The sequence below is a fragment of the Neofelis nebulosa genome, chromosome 14 (assembly GCF_028018385.1).
Source record: "Neofelis nebulosa isolate mNeoNeb1 chromosome 14, mNeoNeb1.pri, whole genome shotgun sequence".
Lineage (NCBI taxonomy): Eukaryota > Metazoa > Chordata > Mammalia > Carnivora > Felidae > Neofelis > Neofelis nebulosa.
This window is the reverse complement of record NC_080795.1, coordinates 80540404-80560987: the sequence shown is the minus strand read 5'-3', so window position 1 is coordinate 80560987 and position 20584 is coordinate 80540404. Positions and strand designations below refer to the sequence as shown.

Genomic DNA, 20584 nt, shown 5'->3' with positions numbered 1-20584 from the left:
TCCTGTAAACACATGTCTGGATTTATCTCTTGTGCCTTTATTTCTTGTTCAATGATAAACCTACTTCTGATGCAAAAACTTAGTTTTTAAATTTGGGTTTTTTTTTTTTTTTTTGGTATGTAGGAGAAAGGAACAATTGAAGTAGAAACAAAGTGATTGTAGAATTAAAACTTTTTACTTCATTTCGTGGACTGAGTAGATCAGTCCCACTGACTCAGTCTTCAGTGCCCAGCACTGCCAACTATAGAAGTTACTGTCGCTTCCTTACATGGAAAATAGTATTTACACACGGAGGTACCCAAACCCCAACTTGAGCCCTTTATTAATTGATTCATTTGCCCGCTCACTCGTCAGGAGATATTATTGACCAGCTCGCTCTAGGTGCTAGTGCAGAACATGAGGCAGAGGTTTTGAGAGGAAACGGTGTTCAGATCAGAAGTGCCAGATGGCTGGCCACTGCTGGGCGAGTGGCCGTCGCTCCTCCCCTGCGAGAGAGGAGTGAGTAGGTGAGCACCGTTCACACCGGGTTCTAGAGTCTCAGTACGCTGACGAGGATGTTCCCGTCCGAAGACTCTTCTCTTCCCTGTAAGAAAGACTGTGGCGAATCAGCTGGAGGAAGTGGGAATCCGTGTGTCAACGCACTTCCTAGGCAGACGCTGCCGAGCTCCCGGGCAGTGTCCGCTCACCGTGCGAGGTTCGCCGTCCTGGACTGAGGCCGAGCGTATGCTGTCGTGTGGTTTCTCCTGTTGGTCAGCAGTAGGCACGGACAAGGATGCGGTGGTTGGTTCCTACGTGTTGGTTTTGCCAGGCAGGCAGAATAAAGGGTTGATGACAGACCGAGAAGTTGAGGTTCTTTGTGAGGGAAAGTCGTGATGACAAAATCTCTAATGCAGAGGAGACAGAGTGATGAACCGGGGAGTAGAAATCCTTTGAGCGGGTGAACCGACAGGCCAGGAGGTAATAGTTGAAGAGCAGGATCTTTGGAATCTGTTTCAAGGGCCAAGGTCAACACACTTTTTCTGTAGAGGGCCCAAGTGTAAATATTTTAGCGTTGAGCCAAGAGGCAAAACCAAGGCTTTTGGAAATACTTCTCTAATAAGACACGAGATGGATTTCCACAGAAGTCTGCGTGGGCCAAGTTCATAATAATCGAGTGCAGTTTTTTGTAATACAGGCCTGCTAATGAGAATAATGCAGTTCCTTTTAGGGGCGTGGTAACACTTCACTAACCGAGGCTCAGACTAGTGCTCCCCATCACCGAATCGGTTGCAGGTGTCGATCTCTTAATGCTAATCTATGAGGAGATTTTACATATTTTGTCTTGGGAGGTATCTTCACACTGACAGGTGCTCTCAGAGCTGCCGTCAGTCCCTCAGTTACTTTAGTTGAGTGTAATCATTACGCAGAAGGTGCCTGTGGAATTGTTTTTAGATTCTGCTCCTTGTCGTAGATTTTCCACATGTTAAGACTTTGTGGATTAGTCACTTACACATGGTAGCGAGGTGGAGGCCTGTCGGTCGCGGGGCTAAATGGATTTTGAAACATGTGAATTTTCTGGGGCACCTGGGTGGCTCAGTCAGTTGAGTGTACGACTTCGGCTCAGGTCATGATCTCATGGCTTGTGGGTTCGAGCCCCCTGTCGGGCTCTGTGCTGACAGCTCGGAGCCTGGAGCCTCTTCAGATTCTGTGTCTCCCTCCCTCTCTGCCCCTCCCCTGCTCAGGCTCTGTCAAAAATAAACAAACGTTAAAAAAAAACAAAAAGAAATATGTGAATTTTCTGCCCTTGCCATTTGGGTCCAAAGAATGCTGCTGGGACCGTAGTTTGAGTTCAGGAAATACATCCACTGCAAGTTTGCGGGGAAATGGAGATCCCTTCTGGTTTTCGTTCAAATGATGTGAGTTGCTTCTTAAGTTGAAGTGCTCGTGGAGTATATGGGTTCTTAGTAAGAGCCCGTTTTATTTCTTTAACCACTTTTTGGCATTACTCATTTTCATATCCAGCCTCTACCATAATTATTGACACAGTGGGTGTAAAGGACCTAAAAGGCACTCTAAAAGACAGATCACGGATCTACAAGATCTAAAAGACAGTCACAGAGCGAGTACCTCTGCGGCGTGCTCTTTAAAACGGCCTTGTTTCCCCGATCCCTTCCCACTGCAGGTGAAAAGTGACTACATGTCGGAGATAGCTGACCGGGTGGACCAGGACATCGCTTTGAAGCTGGGCTGCCTAGAAATACGGTAAGGTGGCAACTGTGCATTGAGGGCTTTGCTCATCATCTTCGTTAGTTTTGGAAATTATCCAGCTATCTCCATTTTTCTCATAAAGATTATTAATCAAATACCGACTAAAATCTGAGATTTTGAATTAGGTTGTCAGTGCTTATTTCAGGAATCTTCGGGTCTTTTAAAGAGATGTTTCATTGTAATTAGAATGGCGTGATTCGTACCATTGCACATGGGTGAGCAGGTGTGAGAGCGCACCGCAGTGATTTCCTGTGGTGACAGGTGTGCGATGTCCCAGTTGCCAGCCGCTAGCCAGTGGGTGCTGAGTGGTGCCGTGTGCGAGTGCACATCACGTAAATTGAGACATAAAGAGCCACATATGGCCAGTGGCCACCGTGTTGCAGGTTTAAGGGAAGCGGAAATCTGAGAATATGTTTCTTATTTCTGAGAACATGTGTCACCATTTGTCATACGTTATCTCCTATGCTACCATTTTAAGATTTGAATAAAAGAATATTTTACGGTTTTCAGGTATGCTTTCAATTAAAATTTACTCTGGGCTGCTAGTTTAAGCTGAGTTGGTTAAACTAGCCACAGTTTAATCACATGTCCTCAAAACAGTGATAATTCCCCCCCCCCCCATCACCATTTTTTATATCGCATAAGGCTGTTAGATAACATTTTCTACGAGGACCCCAAGATGGTTAAGCGTAGCTCTCAACTCCTCCTGAAAATGTGTTTTCGACTGTAACTGTATATCCGAGTGACAGAGGCTGTCCCTCACTAGTGTCCACGCTCCTGCTCCACTCCCGGCCCTTCCCGGTGTTACTTAGAGGTGTCCTTGAGCACGCTTTTCTTACTACACGGTCGTGCCGTGTGTTGTCTGCAGCAGGGCTCAGGAGGCGTCAGCTTGCACGTGAGCGGTCCAGGTACCGCTCCGGCTTCTACACATCTCTCTCCCTCCCTCCCACTCTGGCCTCCCACTCTGGCCTCCCACGGCACGTTTATCCATCTCCTCTGCGTCCTGCTCGGTACCAGTGGCTTTATTATGAAATACGATGCTGAAGAAAAAACTTGACAAATTAGCCACCCCACTAGCCACCCTTCCTTCAGCCTCCCCCCACCCCCCGCCATGGACAGAAAGCAAGAGAACAAATTATGTGACCCAGTTGGGGCCCTTTTTAATTTTTCGTCTCAATCTAGTACTTTCCATCTTAAATAGGCCAAAGAGAAGCCAATTTAAAAAACAAAGCCAGTATTTCTATTATTACAGACAGGTTTGAAACAGAGTCTTGTTCTGTGAAATTACTTGAGGGGATGTGCAGTGTCCGTGTCTCCCAAAGCGTCTCCCACAGCAGCTCCAGCCGGGGCTTATGCTTTTGTGTCGAGGGAATCCCCCCGCCCCCCAACTCAGGGCAGGTTTTGTAGAGACAGGACTTGGTTCCAGCAAGACCCGAAACTGCTTGAACGTGCAGTTTGGGGTAAGAAGGTAGAAATCAGACTGTGAACATTCAGAGTGGTGGATGGCACTTACCCAAGAGGAGCCCGGCCCCTCTGTCCCGCCAGAGTATCTGTCCCGTTACTGCCCGTGCGGTTGGTCTTCGTGGCCCACGTGCGTCTGCAGCAGCGGGCGTGACGCTTGCCTGGCCGCAGCAGGAGTCCACTGTCCCTTAGCTGTCTTGCTCGTAGGTGCAGTCTCTGGAGAAGGGACGAGGACAGCAGGCAGCGGACCTGGACTCTCGTGTCTCCTCTTTACCAAGAGTCCAACCTGCTTCACGTCAGAAGAGAAAGTCAGATTGTCCAATAGGGACGAAGTCTGTGTTAACTGACCTCGGCCTCACTGGGGCACGGGAATGATGCTGGAGGTCAGATCCGGTCTCTATCACATAGTTTATCCGGGCGTTTGCGGCTGAGCCACAAAGTGGATACTGTTTAGCAACATGGAGATTCCTCGTAGTAATTCCTCATTTGTGTGTAAATGTGTGTCTTCCCCGTTTTAGGCGCTCGTATTGGGAGATGCGAGGCAACGCGCTAGAGAAGAAGTCCAACTATGAGGTGTTAGAGTGAGTACCCCGTGCCGCGAGCACCTTCAGACCCCGGGCTTGCTGTTTACTTTAAGTTCACTTCAGAACCTGAAATACTACTGCTTCTAAAACCATTAGATCTGGAAGAAGGAAAGTTTTTCTAAGGAAAGCATTCTTCATAACAGCAATTGTGTGAACTGACAGTTTAATTTTTTGACAGATGTCGTCAGGCCATCGTATCTCTGTAGATTGAATCACACTGGGGTGAAGTTTCACTTGTAGTTCGCATCGAATTCAGAATTACCCATTCAGCCTTTATTTATGTTCTCCAGATACATTTACAAAGGGTTTTTTCCAAAACAGTGAGATGTGTGAGTTCCTTTTTGCTCATGTATCAGAATATTTAGAATAACTGGAAAATTTTCTGATAATTGAATTAACTTATGTCTTAGACTGTTGTATTAGTTTGTATTAAATGCATGTGAGCCATGCTGGAGCCTGTGTCTGGGGAGGCTGGAATTCTGTTCTTCATCTTTTTGATAATTAGTGCGGCAAAAGAGAGTTGATGTTTATTATGTCCCGGTAAAGGCCGCTGTTAGCTTGATTAGCAGTGGTGCCACGTGTGGCCAACACTAACTTTTTCTGGCTCTGTTATTACTGAACTAACTCCTTGTGGTATTTGGGAGATGTGGCAAAATAAAGTAAAAGGTTGTCCGTCACTACCCTGCTGTGATAGCAACTTGAACTGACTCCGGATGTTGCTTGGACTCTCTTGGAGCCCGACCCCTGCCACGCAGGGGAGGTGGGGTCATTTACATATAAAAGTAGAAAATAAACATTTTTGGAACTTAGTTACAGAGCAGGTACAACCATTTGAGGTAATAACTGGTGGTCGTAGATGCGATGGTTATTTTTTTTTTTTTTTTTTTTTTTTAATTTATTTTTGGGACAGAGAGAGACAGAGCATGAACGGGGGAGGGGCAGAGAGAGAGGGAGACACAGAGTCGGAAACAGGCTCCAGGCTCCGAGCCATCGGCCCAGAGCCTGACGCGGGGCTCAAACTCACGGACCGCGAGATCGTGACCTGGCTGAAGTCGGACGCTTAACCGACTGCGCCACCCAGGCGCCCCAACGATGGTTATTTTTTATAATTAACATGAGCCTCCTTTCTGCCAGGCTGTGAGGGCTGAATGAGTACCACCTGGGCCGTCTGTCCTGTTTGAGGCTCTGAGAGCCAGTTCACGGCCTGATTTCTGAATGCGATGTGTCCGCCTGGGGTCCGTGACCGCGTGCAGCACAGAGGACACTTCCCAAGTGCTCTGCCTGTGTTTATCTGAACACCATCTATACATATGTTGTGCCCCTTAACGGACAGGGTAGGGTGAATAGCAGTTGGTTAGAGATGAGTGAAAGAGTTGAGATCAGCTAGGATGTCTTAGCAGGCAGAATTATTTTAGGTAGAATTTTTCCTGACGTTTAGTAGACGGCGTAGAAGCCGTGATGCCGTTAATAACCTAAAAAGAGAGCAACTAACATTCACTATGGTTTCGATTTTTGTTTACAATTGCCACATTCTTCAGCCTTCCAGACTCTTGGTGCTTAAAATACAGGTGACCAGAATCGGAGGAATCACTGAGGATCTTGTCTTAGACGATACTGGGCTTGTCCTCAATTCGAGTGGAGGTTCAGGAAAAGCAGGAATAGTTTTACCTATTTGGTTATTTGATTATTTGGTTGGTTGTTCCTTTGTCCGTTTAGCTTTTACTCATTAGTTCACTTAACAGACGTCACTAGGCACCTGCCGAGCCATTGGCCGCCGAGTGCTGGAGACTCAGAGATGAATCATGCAAACTGTCTGCCCTCAGGAGGCTCGCAGCTAGAGGCTGGGCTCCGACAAGTAAGCAGGATCGTGGAGTAGTGTGCTAGAAGCTGAACTAGCAGTACTTGGAGGACGCGTGGGGGGCCTGGTACTTGATGTCTGACGTGGTGTCACAGCAGGTGTGGTCACCCCGTCTCGGAGAAAGAATGTGGGCAGGTGCGATGAGACTTTGTGAAGGCGCAGGAACAGGAACAATCAGACAGCAGCTAGAAAACCCTCAGTTCACTGTGAGGGGGCGGGTCCTTCTTCACAAGGGCTTGGTCCTTGACATCGGCGGCCGGCTGCTGAGCCCTCTTAGGCGGGACAGTGGTTCGAGGAGGTTTGTGATTCAGAGCTCTGTATTTGCGGGATTGGCATTTTATTAATGAAAATTAAAAATAGAAGCAAAGAACCAAGACACCTTGCATCCCCCCTGTCCACTTGAGAAGGAGCGAGGCTGTGCTGTGGGCGTAGCGGCCCCAGCAGGTCAGGAGGGCGGTGGCCAGAGCTGGAGTCTGTGTGCCTGGCTGGCTGGTCAACTTGGGTAAGGAGCCTAAGGAGGGATCCCAGGGCTCTCCTGGTTTCTGTCCTGGGCCACGAGGGATACTGGTCACAGGAAGAGGTTCTGTTTGTGGAGGAGCTAGTTCTGAGGGAACCTGCATGCTTTTTAATGTTTTTAATGTTTATTTATTTTTGAGATAAAGAGAGCGTGAGCAGGGGAGGGGCAGAGAGAGGGAGACACAGAATCCGAAGCAGGCTCTGAGCTTTTCAGACACAGTGTCCGACGCGGGGCTCAAACTCACAAACCGCGAGATCGTGACCTGAGCCGAAGTTGGATGCTTAACCAGCTGAGCCACCCAGGCGCTCCAGGAAACATGCAGGTTTTTTAAATGAAAAGGAAAGAGAAATGTGGGCATAGGGCTAGAGGGGTGAAAAGCCAGCGGGTAGGTAGATATGACGATCTGAAGAGGTCTGGCCCATGGTGGATAGTGCCATGAAGTCTGAGAAGGTCCCGGATTATAAATCACCTGGCCGTTAGTGACAGGGTACAGAAGCCACCTGTGCACGTCCTTGGGGTCACCACGGAAGCCCATCTTGTTGCAGTGACTGGGAACAGATGGTGTGAGCCATATCCGCCCTGTGTCTGCGAGGCCACAGCAGGAACTGTGATGTCACAGGATGAAGGGAGCCAGGCATACTGTAAAAGGGAGCACAGGACATCAGGGGCCCAAGTGAAACCTCCACGGACTGGGCATTGACACATCTGTAGCAGCAAGGACAGATAGTTGGAAGAAGGAAAATGAAGAAGCAAGTATCCATCAAGGCGGGCTGGTGGCTGCTCTTATTTGCAGACAGGAGTTTTCAGTTCAAGGTCTGTTTGAAATGAAAGTCAAAGATCGCACTAGAGTTGGAAAAAGTTGGCTTATTTGTAAAGATTACAGAAATTGAGGTGACAGGAGCAGAGGACCCGGGTGGGGCCCCGATGGGTGGGCCTGGGAAGTGGGGACTGTGGGGTACTTACTGTCCAGGCAGGGCCTGCCTGTGCTCCTGTTACGGGAGAAATGGGCACAGCACAGTTTCGGGATCACGCGCCTTGTTAGAGCGTGTGGGGGAAAAGCGGAGTTAGCCGTTACGACGAGGGGAGTGTTGCGTGCTCTTACGCAGGTCTGCTGTTTACGTAGAGCAGACACGCTAGGTAAGGAAGAGCGGGGCGGATGTGGGGGCTGGAGTTCGGGGTGTGACCGTGCTGCTCCCTGCGTTGCTGTGGTCAGCCTCCCTCTGGTGGGCCCGCGAAGTCGTGTCACTTGTGTGGCCGCCATCTCTCTGGGCGACGGGCCAGCTGAGATGCTCTGCGGCCGAGTATCTGGGCCCAGGTCCCGCTTGCACACGGACTGTCCTCACTGTGTGCTCCGGGGTCCTCGTGCGGAGTTGTGCCAGCCCCGACTTCATGTTTGCCCGTCCTTCCCGCTGTGATCACGGTCCGGCCAGAGCTCGCCAGGCGGCATGAACACCATACTGTGTACGGTCACTGCAGAGTTTTAGTAAGAAGAAAGCATATAAAGGAATTTCAGAGTGCATCTGTTAACTTAGCTTTGAGCCTTTGGAAATAAATAGTTTTTACGTGTGTACAGAGATAGTAATACATTCCAGCCGGAGAACATCGGAACCACCCCGTCACCTAACATAAAAGTGTGAGGATCCCAGCAGTTAGTGTCAGCCACCTTCGCGGTCTCAGTCTTCACGAATGTTCTTAGCGCATGCAGCACGTGGTTTAACAGACGAGCAGCCTGGAGACACGTTTTCAGTGACTGCACATCAGCGCCTCCATCCACCAGACAGGTGAGGCGCACGAGGCGATGTTCGTTTGGCCTGTTGGACAACAAATAATAGCTTGTTTTATGTACTTCAGGCCGATTACTGTTGAACACCTTCCCATACGTGGGCCACTTCATATTCCTTTTTTTTAATTGGCTGTATTTCTTACCAGTTTTTCCAGTATATTTATGTTTTTTTCTTAAGAGGTTATTGTCATATTAACTGTGTTTATAGTATTTGTTCTGTATGTTCTTCCCAAATTGTCTTTGTCCGTCAACTGCGATCAGACGGCTTTCATCACACAGGACTTGTTCTTATTTTGTGTTTTATTTTTTGTGGGTTTTTTTGAGAGAGAGAGGGAGAGAGAGAGAGAGAGAGCGCACACATGCCAGGGAGAGGGGCAGACAGAGAATCTCAGGCTCCAGGCTCCGCAAGGAGCCCAATACAGGGCTTGATCCCATGACCCTGGAGTCATGACCTGAGCTGAAATCAGGAGTCATTGACTCCACTAACTGAGCCATCCAGTTGCCCCTTTTTTTCTTTGTTTTTTTAGTGTAGTAAAATGTGCCAGCATTTTCATTTCGGTTTTGAATTTCAAGACTTGATGTTTATTCTGGTTTGTCTTAATTTTTTCTTAATGTTTGTTTATTTTTGAGAGAGAGAGACAGAGCACGAGCAGGGGAGGGACAGAGAGAGGGAGACACAGAATCCTAAGGAGGTTCCAGGCTCTGAGTTGTCTGCACAGAGCCCGACGCGGGGCTTGAACCCACGGACCCGAGATCATGACCTGAGCCGAAGTCGGACCCTTAACCAACTGGGCCACCCAGGCGCCCTAGACCTGATGTTTATTCTAAAACCTTTGTGGATTTATTTCGATCTTCACATTTGCAAATGTGCAGATAATTTTTTTAAGGAGTTCTTTTTAAGGGTCTGTGTGGTAATAGCTTCTTTGGCTTTTGTAGAGACTGTCTTTGTAGGCTGGTGTAAGGTCATTTCCTTCCAGTCACTTACTAGGAAAAAATTCAGACACACAGCAAGTTGAAAGGCCTGAGCAGCATGCACTTGCCTGTCCGCCGCCCAGACTCTACTGTTAACCTTCTGCTGTATGTGTACAGCACAGATAGATGTTGTAGTGTGCTTTTAAAAATGCATTTTCTGTTCAAGCTTGTGAGTGTCTGTCTTTCCTGGTATTTTGTCTGCCGACCTGTCGGCGACTGAGAAGGCGTGTTTCTCTGTGTGACGGGAGCTCTGCCGATTTCACTTCATGTTTGCTTTGTGTTTGTGCTTTTTTATTGGAACACACAGAGTGCTTATCTTCCCGAATCTCGTGTCCTTGTTCAGTTGCTCTTGGTGTGCCTAATCGTGCTTTCTTGTTCCGGGGGGCTTTCCCCCTAAAGTCTGTTTGGTCTTCTTTAGGTTAGCACTGGCCTGGTTTCCATTTCCTTTTCTTATATGTTACTGCCCACTTTTTCACATCCTTATACTTTCAGCCATGTCTCTTGTAAGCTTCATAGAGCGGGATTTCTCAAATCCAGTTTGCTAATTAATAAATCTTTCTTTTAACTGATGGGTTTAATATATTTGTGTTTATTAGTATGACTGATGCGTTTGGACTGGCTTGTGTTGTCTTTATTTCTGTTGTCTTTATTTTTTTTTTAACTTTGTCTTTTGTGGAGGGGATTTGTGTGTGTACATGTAAGTGTGTGGCTTTTTCTTTTTGATGTCTATTTCTTAATTGGTTTTCTTATTCCAAACTTTCGTCTCTAATGATTCGGAAATTTATAAACCATTTCTGTTCTTTTATTAGTTACCCTTAGGTTTTAGCCTTCTATGTTAACTTAACCACATCTAGATTTAAAATTACCTTGGGTGCCCGGGTGGCTCAGTCGGTTGAGTATCTGACTTCAGCTCCGGTCATGATCTCACAGCTTGTGAGTTCGAGCCCCACGTCAGGCTGTGTGCTGACAGCTCAGAGCCTGGAGTCTGCTCTGGATTCTGTGTCTCCCTCTCTCTCTGCCCTTCTCCTTCTCGTACACACTCTCTGTCTCTTAAAAATAAACATAAAAAATTATAAGTAAATAAAATTATCTTAATCCTCTCTTCTGTAGCACAAGGACCTTGGGACATCCTGACTCTCTGTGGCTCCTTCCAGCTCGCGCGCCGTTTCCCTTATGTTAGTTCTGCCTCTGCTGAAAGCCCACGTGTTAGATGTTACGATTTCAGGCAGATGTTGTTGACTTGGCTGCATGCTTCCCATTGTATCTCTTAAACGTTCTTGTGTTTACCTCAGCCCACTCTTCCGGTGTCCCCCTTGACACATGTTCCTTGTCCACGCTCAAGGGGTGACATTCCAGGATGGCTGCTGACACGTCTGTCGCCATTTCTCTGTGGCTGCTCTTCCAGCTTCACCCCTGCCTTGAGCTTGCGTTCGTCTCCTCGCCCGGCTGGGAATGGGACCGACTGCTTGGCTCTGTGGATTTGCATCTTTCATCCGGGAGGTGATGCCGTGAGCTCTGGAACTGTCAGCTGGGACATTTGGACCTTGGTAGCTCTGAACCATTTCCCATCTCTGTTTCTGTCTGTGTCATGAGTGTGTCCTGTCCTCGGATCTGTCCTTGGGAAGCCATTCGTCTTTCTGTCATACCTCGTCAGCTCATGCTTCGTTTCCCCGTTGATACTTTTCAGTCCTAGAAGTTCTTTCCTTGGGATGCGATCTGCTCTTTGTCCAGGAACCTCTTGCTGCACGTGCGTGCATATGATGGTGCCAGGACTGTGTCAGTCCTCTGTGACTCTGACTCACTCAAGCCTCCCAGTGCCTTGAATCAGAGCCCGGTGGTCCGAGCTTGGGCAGGCGGGGCTCCAGGGGGCTTCTTGGAGAGCCAGGCATGACAGGCTCAGCTGCACCGCCCTCGGGTCCGGGCCCCGCATGGGTGCACGCGGCCGGCGGTCCCGGCACTCCTCACCCCTGGCACGGAGGGCCTGCCGGGCGAGGTCTGTGCACCCACCTGCCTGTACGCTCTCTGCTCTAGCTCAGCCGGCCTTCTGGCGTCGGTTTCCCTTTTTCGTAAAGTATATTATTTAGAAAATCTTTTACATGTATCTTTGGTGGTAAAATTCTGTTTCTGTCATCTTGAAAGGTGAATAATTCTAGGTACTTTCTCAATACTTTAAAAATGTGTACGGCAGTCCCCTGCGTTGTCTTCCCGCACAGCTGCCGGGAAGGCTGGGGCCAGGGCTTTAGATGCGGTGCCGGCTGAGGGTGGCCTGGCTCTGAGCAGACTCTGGCCATCCTGCCCCAGGGACCTGGCCACCCCAGGCCTGCGGGGCCTTGGCTTTTCTCTTTCCTCCTGAGTGCTGCTGGAACCACTTAGGAAGGTGTATGTTTTGTCAAAGAGAACGCAGAATATCACATTTCCTATTAGTCTGTTTAAGGGTTCTCTCTTTCCTTGCCAGTAAGGAGAAAAATTGTGCAATCGTCCACATGTTGCTTAGTTTCTGTCAGGAGATTTAAAGACAATCTCCTTTGTTCACAGCCTAGTGGAGAAGCCCCCTCCAACTTTACCGCCCTTCTAAATAGCTGTGTTGGATCGCACTGAAGGCCACTGGCCGGTTTCTAGCACTTTGTAGGGACTTCTCTGGTTTTCCTTCAAACAACCAAAGAGTAAGTCTTTCTTTCCAGGCCTTTGCAACCTTGGCAGAACCAGAGTGCCCTGTCTGCAGGCAAAGGGGAGACATGTGGCAGTGACCCCCCTGGCCTGGGATCGTGCCCTCCTGTGGACGCACGCTCTCAGGGCACAGGGCGTGTGCAGGGATGAGACTCCATTTACGCCTTTATGAGCACAGGTGGGGGTGGGAGAGGAAGGCGCTGCCACGGGAGGTCAGAGCGGAGATCTGAAGAAACATGTTTTGTTCTCAAGGTTAACAACTGCATCATGACAATGACAGATTAACCAGAATAAGCTAATACAACTGGGTTTAAATTACCTTTCTGACTGTGATATTGTTGAAGAAATAATTTTACATACCAGGGATTCTTGTCGAAAACTACAGAATTGCGAAAAAATTATCTTAAATGAACTATTTAGCTTCTCACTTCTGCTCATTTCCTTCTTAAGTGGTTTGCCTTTTTAAGAAATGTGTTCTCAGTCGTCTTTGCATGTAATGTATCTCTCTGCAATTGTGGGTGTCCTTGTCTCTGTCCTCTGCTAATTGTCAGCTGCATGGATGGGGGCCCTCCTGCCGCCCCAGCACCTAGCGGTGTCTGACGTTTATAGGTGTTCCATCCATTGGCATTTCTTTTTTTTTTTTTTTTTAATTATTTTAAGTTTGTTTATTTTTAGAGAGAGAGTATGCGCATGCACAAGTAGGGGAGGGGCAGAGAGAAGGAGAGACCGAATCCCAAGCAGGCGCTGTGCCATCAGTACAGAGCCCGACTAGGGGCTCGAACTCGCGAACAGTGAGATAATGACCTGAGCCGAGATCAAGAGTCGGATGCCTAACTGACTACACCACCCAGGTGCCCCCCAGTGTTTCTTGAATGAAAACAAATTCATGATTTAAAATTAACTGAAGCAAATTATAATTTTGCACTGTTTTCGTTGTCTTTTTTCTTAATAGCAATCTAGTGCTTTTTTAGCTGCCTGTGTAATAGATCAGAGAAGAAGCCGCTGACAGATTTGGCATGAATCGACAGTTCTTGACTAAGACAGAAGGTCATCTCTCTTTCATACGGAACAGGCCTAGGTGGTCAGCACTCGTCACCAGGGTGCCAGGCCTCTTTAATCTGGCCATCCCAGCATCCATGGCCTGCCACCCCGTGACCCAGTCACATTTGTACTTCAGCCCCACAGAGGAGGAAGAGGCGGGCATTCTCTCTGTCTCCCCTCCCTGCAAGGACATGGGTGTGTACAGAGTACTGTCCCTTGGAGGGACGGCGGCTGAGTCTCAGTCACATGGCCACACCTGGCTGCAAGGGAGGAGCACAGTACTGGACCCGGCCAAAAGACAGCCGTCTCTACTGCAATTAGAGAATTTTTGTATTTATCAGTTTTTAAGAGGCCTAAGGTATTTTAGAGGTTAGATATCTCAGTAGTATTTTTATATTAAAGATACTCAATTCTGAGAGTTTTGGGGCAAGGATGAGAGAGATACTATATGAAAATGCACACTTTAGTTATATTTTTAACATCAGTTTTGGTTGCTTTTTTTCCCCGGGCTTTACATCTTTGAGGAATTATGTCCACAGAGTATTAGTTAACCAAGGTCTCAGTGTTCTCAGAAGTAGTGCCAAAGGGGAAATAAATTCATCTTTGACGGAAGAACTTCTTGAGAGTGAAGCTAATAATTCTGTACTCAGGTCTCCAAAAGCCTGCTGTGTTGTGGGTCTGGAGACTTGGAGACACGTGTGCAGGTCAGGGCCGCTGGCTGGGAGTGTCTAGGCAGGACCCGGTGCGCCCTGGAGAGTTCTTTTTGGTGCGTGGTAGACCCAGGGGTCAAGAAGGCGCTGAGGGAGGGGAGAACTGCTGGAGCAGGCGCCTCTGCACCTGCCGGAGGGAGGGGTGTGGGCAGCACTGGGACGCGGGTCGTTGGCCCTGAGACGTGGGAAGGCACAGCTTTGTTTGAAGTTGAGCAAAAGGGAAGGAGAAGGAAGTCCTGTCCATCAGTAGTGGTTTAAGTATTTCCTGTGAAGGACAGAGGTAAATTCAACATTCATCAAGAGGATTCTGGTTTAAAATTCATCACAAATACAGTTTTGAGTCCCAGGAACCCTAAATCTCAACCAGTATATTTACTGGTTTGGGAACCTTGCTGTCTGACGGCACCTTCCGTGCGGTTGGCTGTTTACACTGGGTCTCACTTGGGAAGAGGGAGCGTGTGGTTCTTCTGCCCGTTACCTGATGTGGTGCCCAGTATGAGCAAGGAAACGAGCACAGCCTTGGTTTCCTGGAAGCTTCAGGGAAAAAGAATTTGCATCTCAGAGACTAAATGGCTAGAAAGCTGCCATTCCTGAGAGCAAAGTGGGAAGAACATGGCTCACGTGGACAGGCGGTCCCAGCTCCCTCCCGGAAGAGCTGCGGGCACCCTGCTCCTTGTTTCAGGGCTTCGGGAGGTTCGAGCCCCGCGTGGATGTCCCACAGTGGCCATGCGGCTGTACCCGGCATCACTCCTGCCCTTCCTGAGGAGCCCTCGGCCCGCGGCCCCGGGCCCAGGACGGTCAGGGTGCCTTCAGTCCTGGACCCAGCGCAGCGGCCTACGGTGGTGGAAGTGTCTGTGCGCCCAGCCGGCCCCGTGAGGCCACCGAGCCCCTGAGATGTCGCCCCAGCGACAGGGAACTAGATTTTTATTTTGTTGGTTTACTTGTATTTAAGCTTTAGTTAGTTAATATATAACTTCAGGAGTAGAATTCAGTTGAGTCCTCACTTCTGCCCACCACCCAGGGCTCATCAAGACAGGTGCCCTCCTTGGTCCCCATAGCCCGGCTAGCCCATGCCCCACCCCCTCCCGCCATCAACCCTGTTTGTCCTCTGTTGTTGAGAGTCTCTTGTGGTTTGGGAAACTGGATTTTTAGATTAATTTTAACTCATTTAAATTGCTTCACATGGCTACTGTAGTGAACAGTATGGCTCTCCCCGAATGCTACTATCTTGTCAGCTGTCTGTAGGTTAGGAAGGTTCCTTTGAACTCGTGTGGAAATTGAAAACCTTGTGCCTGAGTTTGGGAATTGGGGTTTGGCAGGAATCTAAAAGGTCCTTGTAGATAATTTTTTGTCAAATGAATTTATGTGAATTTAGGATCCGCCCTTTGACAATCATTTATGTAGTAAGGAACTACCTCACAACAAAGGTCTTATAGCCAAGTTGTATTGTGTTTAAGATGTAGAAGTAGGATCTGTTCGATTCACGTCGTCCGACAGTTGTGGAGCTTGGGTTCCGGTGAGTTCTACGGCGCCAGAAGCCAAGCTCGAGCCTGCAGATGAGTGGGCACGTCGTGACCAGAGCCGGGCGCATGGCTTGCAGAGGCGGCCTCGTACTAAAAGTGGGACAGGCTGCCTGTTCCTGCGGGGGGTCCTAAGAGAGGGTCTAAATTTAGATGTCTGTAATAGGCCCTCCCTAAAACCTAGAACGCCTGAGGCACTGCTGGGGTTTCTGGCGTCCCCACCACGAAGCCCAAAGCAGACTGGCTTCCTGATGACGTGAATGGAAATGTGTTGTTGTTGAATTTTTTCACTGGCTTTGCTTACTTGAGCCTCATTTTTATTTTCTCCTTGCCAGGTGTCACATTTAAAAGACCTCCAGCACATGGACGAAAGTTACAGAGCCATTGCTCGAAGTAGTTGGAAAAGCTATACTTGTTAGCATTAGTTGGTCTTAGCTTCGCACCCCGCCCCCCCCCCCCCCAGATGGAGTTGTCTTCATCTTGGAAGTAAAAGTAATGCCTAGGAATCGCCTTCATTTTCACAAAGTATCCCTCTCTCATTTTTCACAAAACATACGGCCCTCTTGGTCCCTGTTGAATGTTCCCATCTGTGACAGAAAGGAGTATGATAAGTCCTTTGCTCTCCACTTGACTCCACGAAAAGTGGATGCATCACGCGGTTGAGTTGTGGCAGTTCTGGTCTCACAGTCGGGAGGAGGACAGTCCCACCCTGGGCCTCCCCTCACCCCGACACTTTGGTGGCCTACTGCCTCCTCGAAACCCCCACCAGGAGGTACACCTTGCTTGCACCCGCCGTGTCTGAAACAGACCTGCCCCCAGTCCCCCCTTCTCGGGGCGAGGGGTCCTCTCACATGTGTCCAGTCATTGGGCACTACCAGCCTTGTGTCCAGAAGACCCGAATCTCTTCGCCTGTCACTTCCTCTGCTGCCCACCCCACCCCACCCCACCCCACCCCACCCCTTCCCTGGGCACCTGCCAGCCTTCCTCCCACCTGCTCTTCCAGCTGTCCTCCCCCTCCCCCACCGTGTGTTCTGCTTATGGCAGAAAAGGGTCACACCTTGCTCTGCTCAGACAACAGGGAGTCAGGCATGTGGGCCAAACTCTGACCAGACAGGAGGGGCATCAGTGGTATTTCTGGAGGAAAGGAAACTGCCCCCTTGGAGTCATAGGGACTTGACACGTTCCTGCTGCATTCTCGGCACCACTGTTTGCCGCAGGAAGCAGCGTTCCCATTTTACGAACAGGTAACCTTGGGTTTCTAGGTGTTTAGTAACAGCCACATCTGTCCTGTGGCGAGGCGAGGATTCCCGTCCAGATCTCTCTGTATGGAAAGTGCTTTCTATGAGGGAGCAGTTGCCCTGAAAGGAGAATAGGGGAGGAAACGCTGGGGAACAGCGCCTCGGGACTCTAGGCTGCTTCTCTCTACGTGCTTGTCCTGCTACTTCCCTGGTGATTAGCACCCAAGCCCTTAATGCAAAATTCCTGTCTGTTTGTGCAGCGAGAAAGGGAAGGCCCTGGGGGGACACTGTCCCTCTTTTACAGCCTCTCAGCACGGATTTCAGCAGAGCCGAAAGGATCAGCCAGGGGAGTCACAAAGGGAGGTGGTTAGAAAAATAAATGGAAAGTATAGTAAATGAAAAATGTAATGAAAGATAGTGAACGAATACATGAAAAATATAATGAATGAAAATATAATAAAAACAAGTGGGTTGTATGAATTAACTGAGTAAGTGGAACCAGGAAGCGGTATGTTGAGAGAGAGTTTCTATAAGGATGCAGTGAACATAAGAACAGGAACAGGGGAAAGAATGGGGACCAAAGCCAGTTTTGGGTTTAGCAAGGAGTTTGTTGGTTTAGGTGCTTAGTAGTAGTCAGATTATAGAATAGGGGATTGAAATGTTTGGATAGGGGATCAGCCACGTAAATGCTGCATGATTCTGTAGTTTTGTTGATAATGACAGCTAACTTAAAATTACGGAGAAAGAAGTCACCCCTTTCGTATCATCTTTTAATATTTTCCATTTAGCTTTCCTTATGTAATTCTGGAAAGATACCACCGTGCCAGTGTTTTCCTTCTTGATCCTTTTATACCCTCTACCTGTCTCCCGACAGGCGGTAAGGTCTGCAGAGGCGCGATTTTGTGTAGCACGTGAGGGCCATCTAGTGGCCAAAGATCCCGGTGCCCTTGGCACCAAAGGGACTGTGGAAAAGGAGAGTGATCAAGTCTTTCTGGTCTGTTTTCCCGGCCAGAGCGCTTTGAGGCTCGCAATAGGCGATAGTAATGACCAGTTCTGCAGCCCGATCTACAGAAAGTCACGGGGCCTTCTAGCATTTCCACACATTTAGCCTTCTGACATTAGGCAGATCCCCTGATTTCTTGAGTTCCGTTTCCTGTGTGGAACACAGGTGATAACATGTGGTTAGCCAAACGAGTCCCTTCATCAGAAATGGTTTACTTAAACAAACTAGTCGCCTTTTAGGATTACTTCAAGGAATGTTTTTTAAACTTCCATGGTTTATCCCAGACCTTTTCCTACTCTGGCCAGTCGGCTTTCTCTGCAACTCTGTCCCCCAGTTGAAACTGGCGTTTGCGAGGCTGACCCTTCCGGCGGCGTGTTCCTACACCGTGCTCGCCAAGAGGCGCCGTGTGTACAAGGCTCGTCAACAGTGAGGGGTAAAAGGGAAAGAGACGTTCTGCTGAAACCAACTTGTACTGGTATTTTCTACTCACGTCCAGAGAATGATTTGTCCCACCCCTTCCATGACTGTGCTGGTAAATGGGAGCTTTGTTCTATTTCCTTCCTTCTTGAATGCTATATGGAAGGACAAAGAATTCAAATCGCTTTTATGTTCTTGCAACAATGTCATTATATTAATTGATTTGGTGGTGTTGTTTGTTAATACGCTTCTTTTTATATTTCAGAAAAGATGTTGGTTTGAAGCGATTTTTTCCTAGGAGTTTACTGGATTCTGTCAAGGTAATTGGAATCTGTTTTATTGTAATCGGATGACCATGTTATATAAATACCTCCCCTGTGGTGTATGGTTTTCTCCCCTGGGTGTAAAAGTTACAACGTGAAAAAGCTAATCGTTATTTTGCTTATATTAATGGCAAGTAGATTTTTGTAGGCACAGCTTTCTCCCACAAAGCCACTGTTTCACTTCTTGATTATGTGTGACACTCAGCTAAGTACAAGACTAAGAAAGCTGCACGCACGGTAGGCTTTGTCACCTCGGCCTGTCTGGTCTCGGGTGCCATGGCACACGAGAGCCAAGAAGCGGTGTGTAGAAGAACCACAGCGGTAGCTGAATGCTGTGTGTCTGCCCACGCCGTGCCCGTGTAAGTGCCCTGTGGAGGCCCGTCCTCTCTTGTTTTGACCCCGTGGACACCCCTCCTCATTAGTAACTTCTGCACAGCGCCACCTTCTCTCCCTCCCTGCTGTGGGAATGTCAGGGGAGGGACACCTGGGGCCCGTGAGGTGTGGTTTCCCGCCAATCCAGAGCGTGTGCCGGGCCGGTCAAGTGCGGGGGCCGGACTTTGGGTCAGAACAGAGTCCCGCCCGTGGGAGCTGTGCCATTTACAAGGCCCGTGGTCTTGGGCCTGTTTCTTATTTCCTCAATGAAGAAAATAGTCTTTTGGGGGGGGGTGTGTGTGTGAATATTTAATAGGTTCATGTATGGATGTTACCACGGTATCCGTAACGAGGCAGTGTATCAAGGTGGCTGTTCGTGCTCTTTCTATCACAGAGATGGTGTTCTGTACCAGAATAGTCACACGGAAGACCACACGAGCAGGATAAGACGTGTGCTATAGGAGAAGGTAGCACACTGGTCCAGAAACCTGGCTGTGCAGCCAAACTGCCCTGGTGAAAATTCTGACTTCATCACCGTGAATTGCACGGGATGTTGGCCACGTTACTTAACCTTACTGTGTTTCCGTTTCCACATCTATAAAGTGGGGACCAAGCCACTTTCTAACACGTGGGCTTCGTACGAGGATGAATGGGTTCATAAGTATAAAGTCTGAGAACAGTGAACACAGAGCTCACTAGGTGTTCTCTGGTGTGAGGAGGGAAGGAGCACGGAGCCTCTCACTCATGCCGATAAAATGCCGAGTCAGCAGTCTATTGCATTAATCGTTTCTGCCCAAGGGTTTCTTGGCCCTTGTGCTGTTACTGTCTGTTCTTTATATATAGTCGACCATGTCCCGTTGCCTGTCATTGGGTCATGGTGGTGGTGCAATTTACCAAATGCAGTCTGTGACGAAGGCCCTGTGTCCAGGCATCCAGGTTCTGCTTGTTCTTGGTCTCATCGAGAACAGGACTACAGGCACTAGTTCTCGGTCTCCCTGAGTCTGTCTGCTCAGCCTCACGTGGGAGGTGGTCATGTCCCCCCGCCACCCCGCCATCACACAGCTTCTGGAGAATCTTACGGGAAGCAGATACAGAGGTGTTAGTTTTAAAGTATAAGGTACTTGATACGAATGTAACGAGACACAGTTGAGAGAGGGAAGTATACTCTCCTGTAACGTTTCAGCCTCTCTGGTTTCTAGTGTTGCCATCCTGCTTTCATTTGCATTCCCATTTCCTGATCTACTCCCCACATGCTGGAGTGAATTGTCGGGGTACCAGCTCTCTCAGCATACTCCGAGCAGGTGATAAGGGCCAGGTACAGAGATGGGTGGGACAGGCAGCTCGCAGACCTGGCATGAGCTAGGTGGCTGTTGTGGGGAGGGGTGCGGTCCGAGACGAAGAGCTTTAAGGAAGTCCGGCATAATGGGAGGGGTTGGAGGCGAGATCCGGGGTGTTTGGAGGTACCCGAGAGCGACAGGGTTGTGTCCTTCTGGAGGGTTTTGAGGTGCGGGCCGTCCGTACTCCTGGGGTTGCGGGACGGTGTGACCTGGAGAGTCACACCGTGGCTCCAAGAAGGCCTTGGACAATCGAGTGGAAGGGATGCCTCTGTGCGTGGATCTGCAGTTCGTGGGTGGGGTGGGGAGGAGGCGTTCACACGAGTAAAAGGCACAATTCTGTAGTGAGTTCACATCACTGAACGGACAAGCATCGTAGCCACTGTGAATGGAAAAGCAGGAAAATATGTGAAAGTAGCTGGACCACGGCCACGGTGTCCTGAGTGGCGCTCAGGTGTGAGCCCCGTGGCGGCCTCAGAGTCACTGCAGTCTTTTCCGTGCTTCGTCACGAGAGGTATGACTGCTGTTGTGTGGGAA

The 20584-nt window shown here is 48.9% G+C and overlaps 1 protein-coding gene across 21 annotated transcripts in view; it reads left to right on the top strand.

The window, feature by feature from the left end:
• Positions 1-20584, top strand: part of PTK2 (protein tyrosine kinase 2) — a 259431-nt gene that overhangs the window by 122799 nt on the left and 116048 nt on the right. For all 21 annotated transcript variants that reach the window (XM_058699208.1, XM_058699197.1, XM_058699198.1 and 18 more), the window contains 3 exons: positions 2162-2241; positions 4227-4289; positions 18284-18338. In XM_058699208.1, the coding sequence (XP_058555191.1) occupies positions 2162-2241; positions 4227-4289; positions 18284-18338 (198 nt within the window). The remainder of the gene's footprint in view (positions 1-2161; positions 2242-4226; positions 4290-18283; positions 18339-20584) is intronic.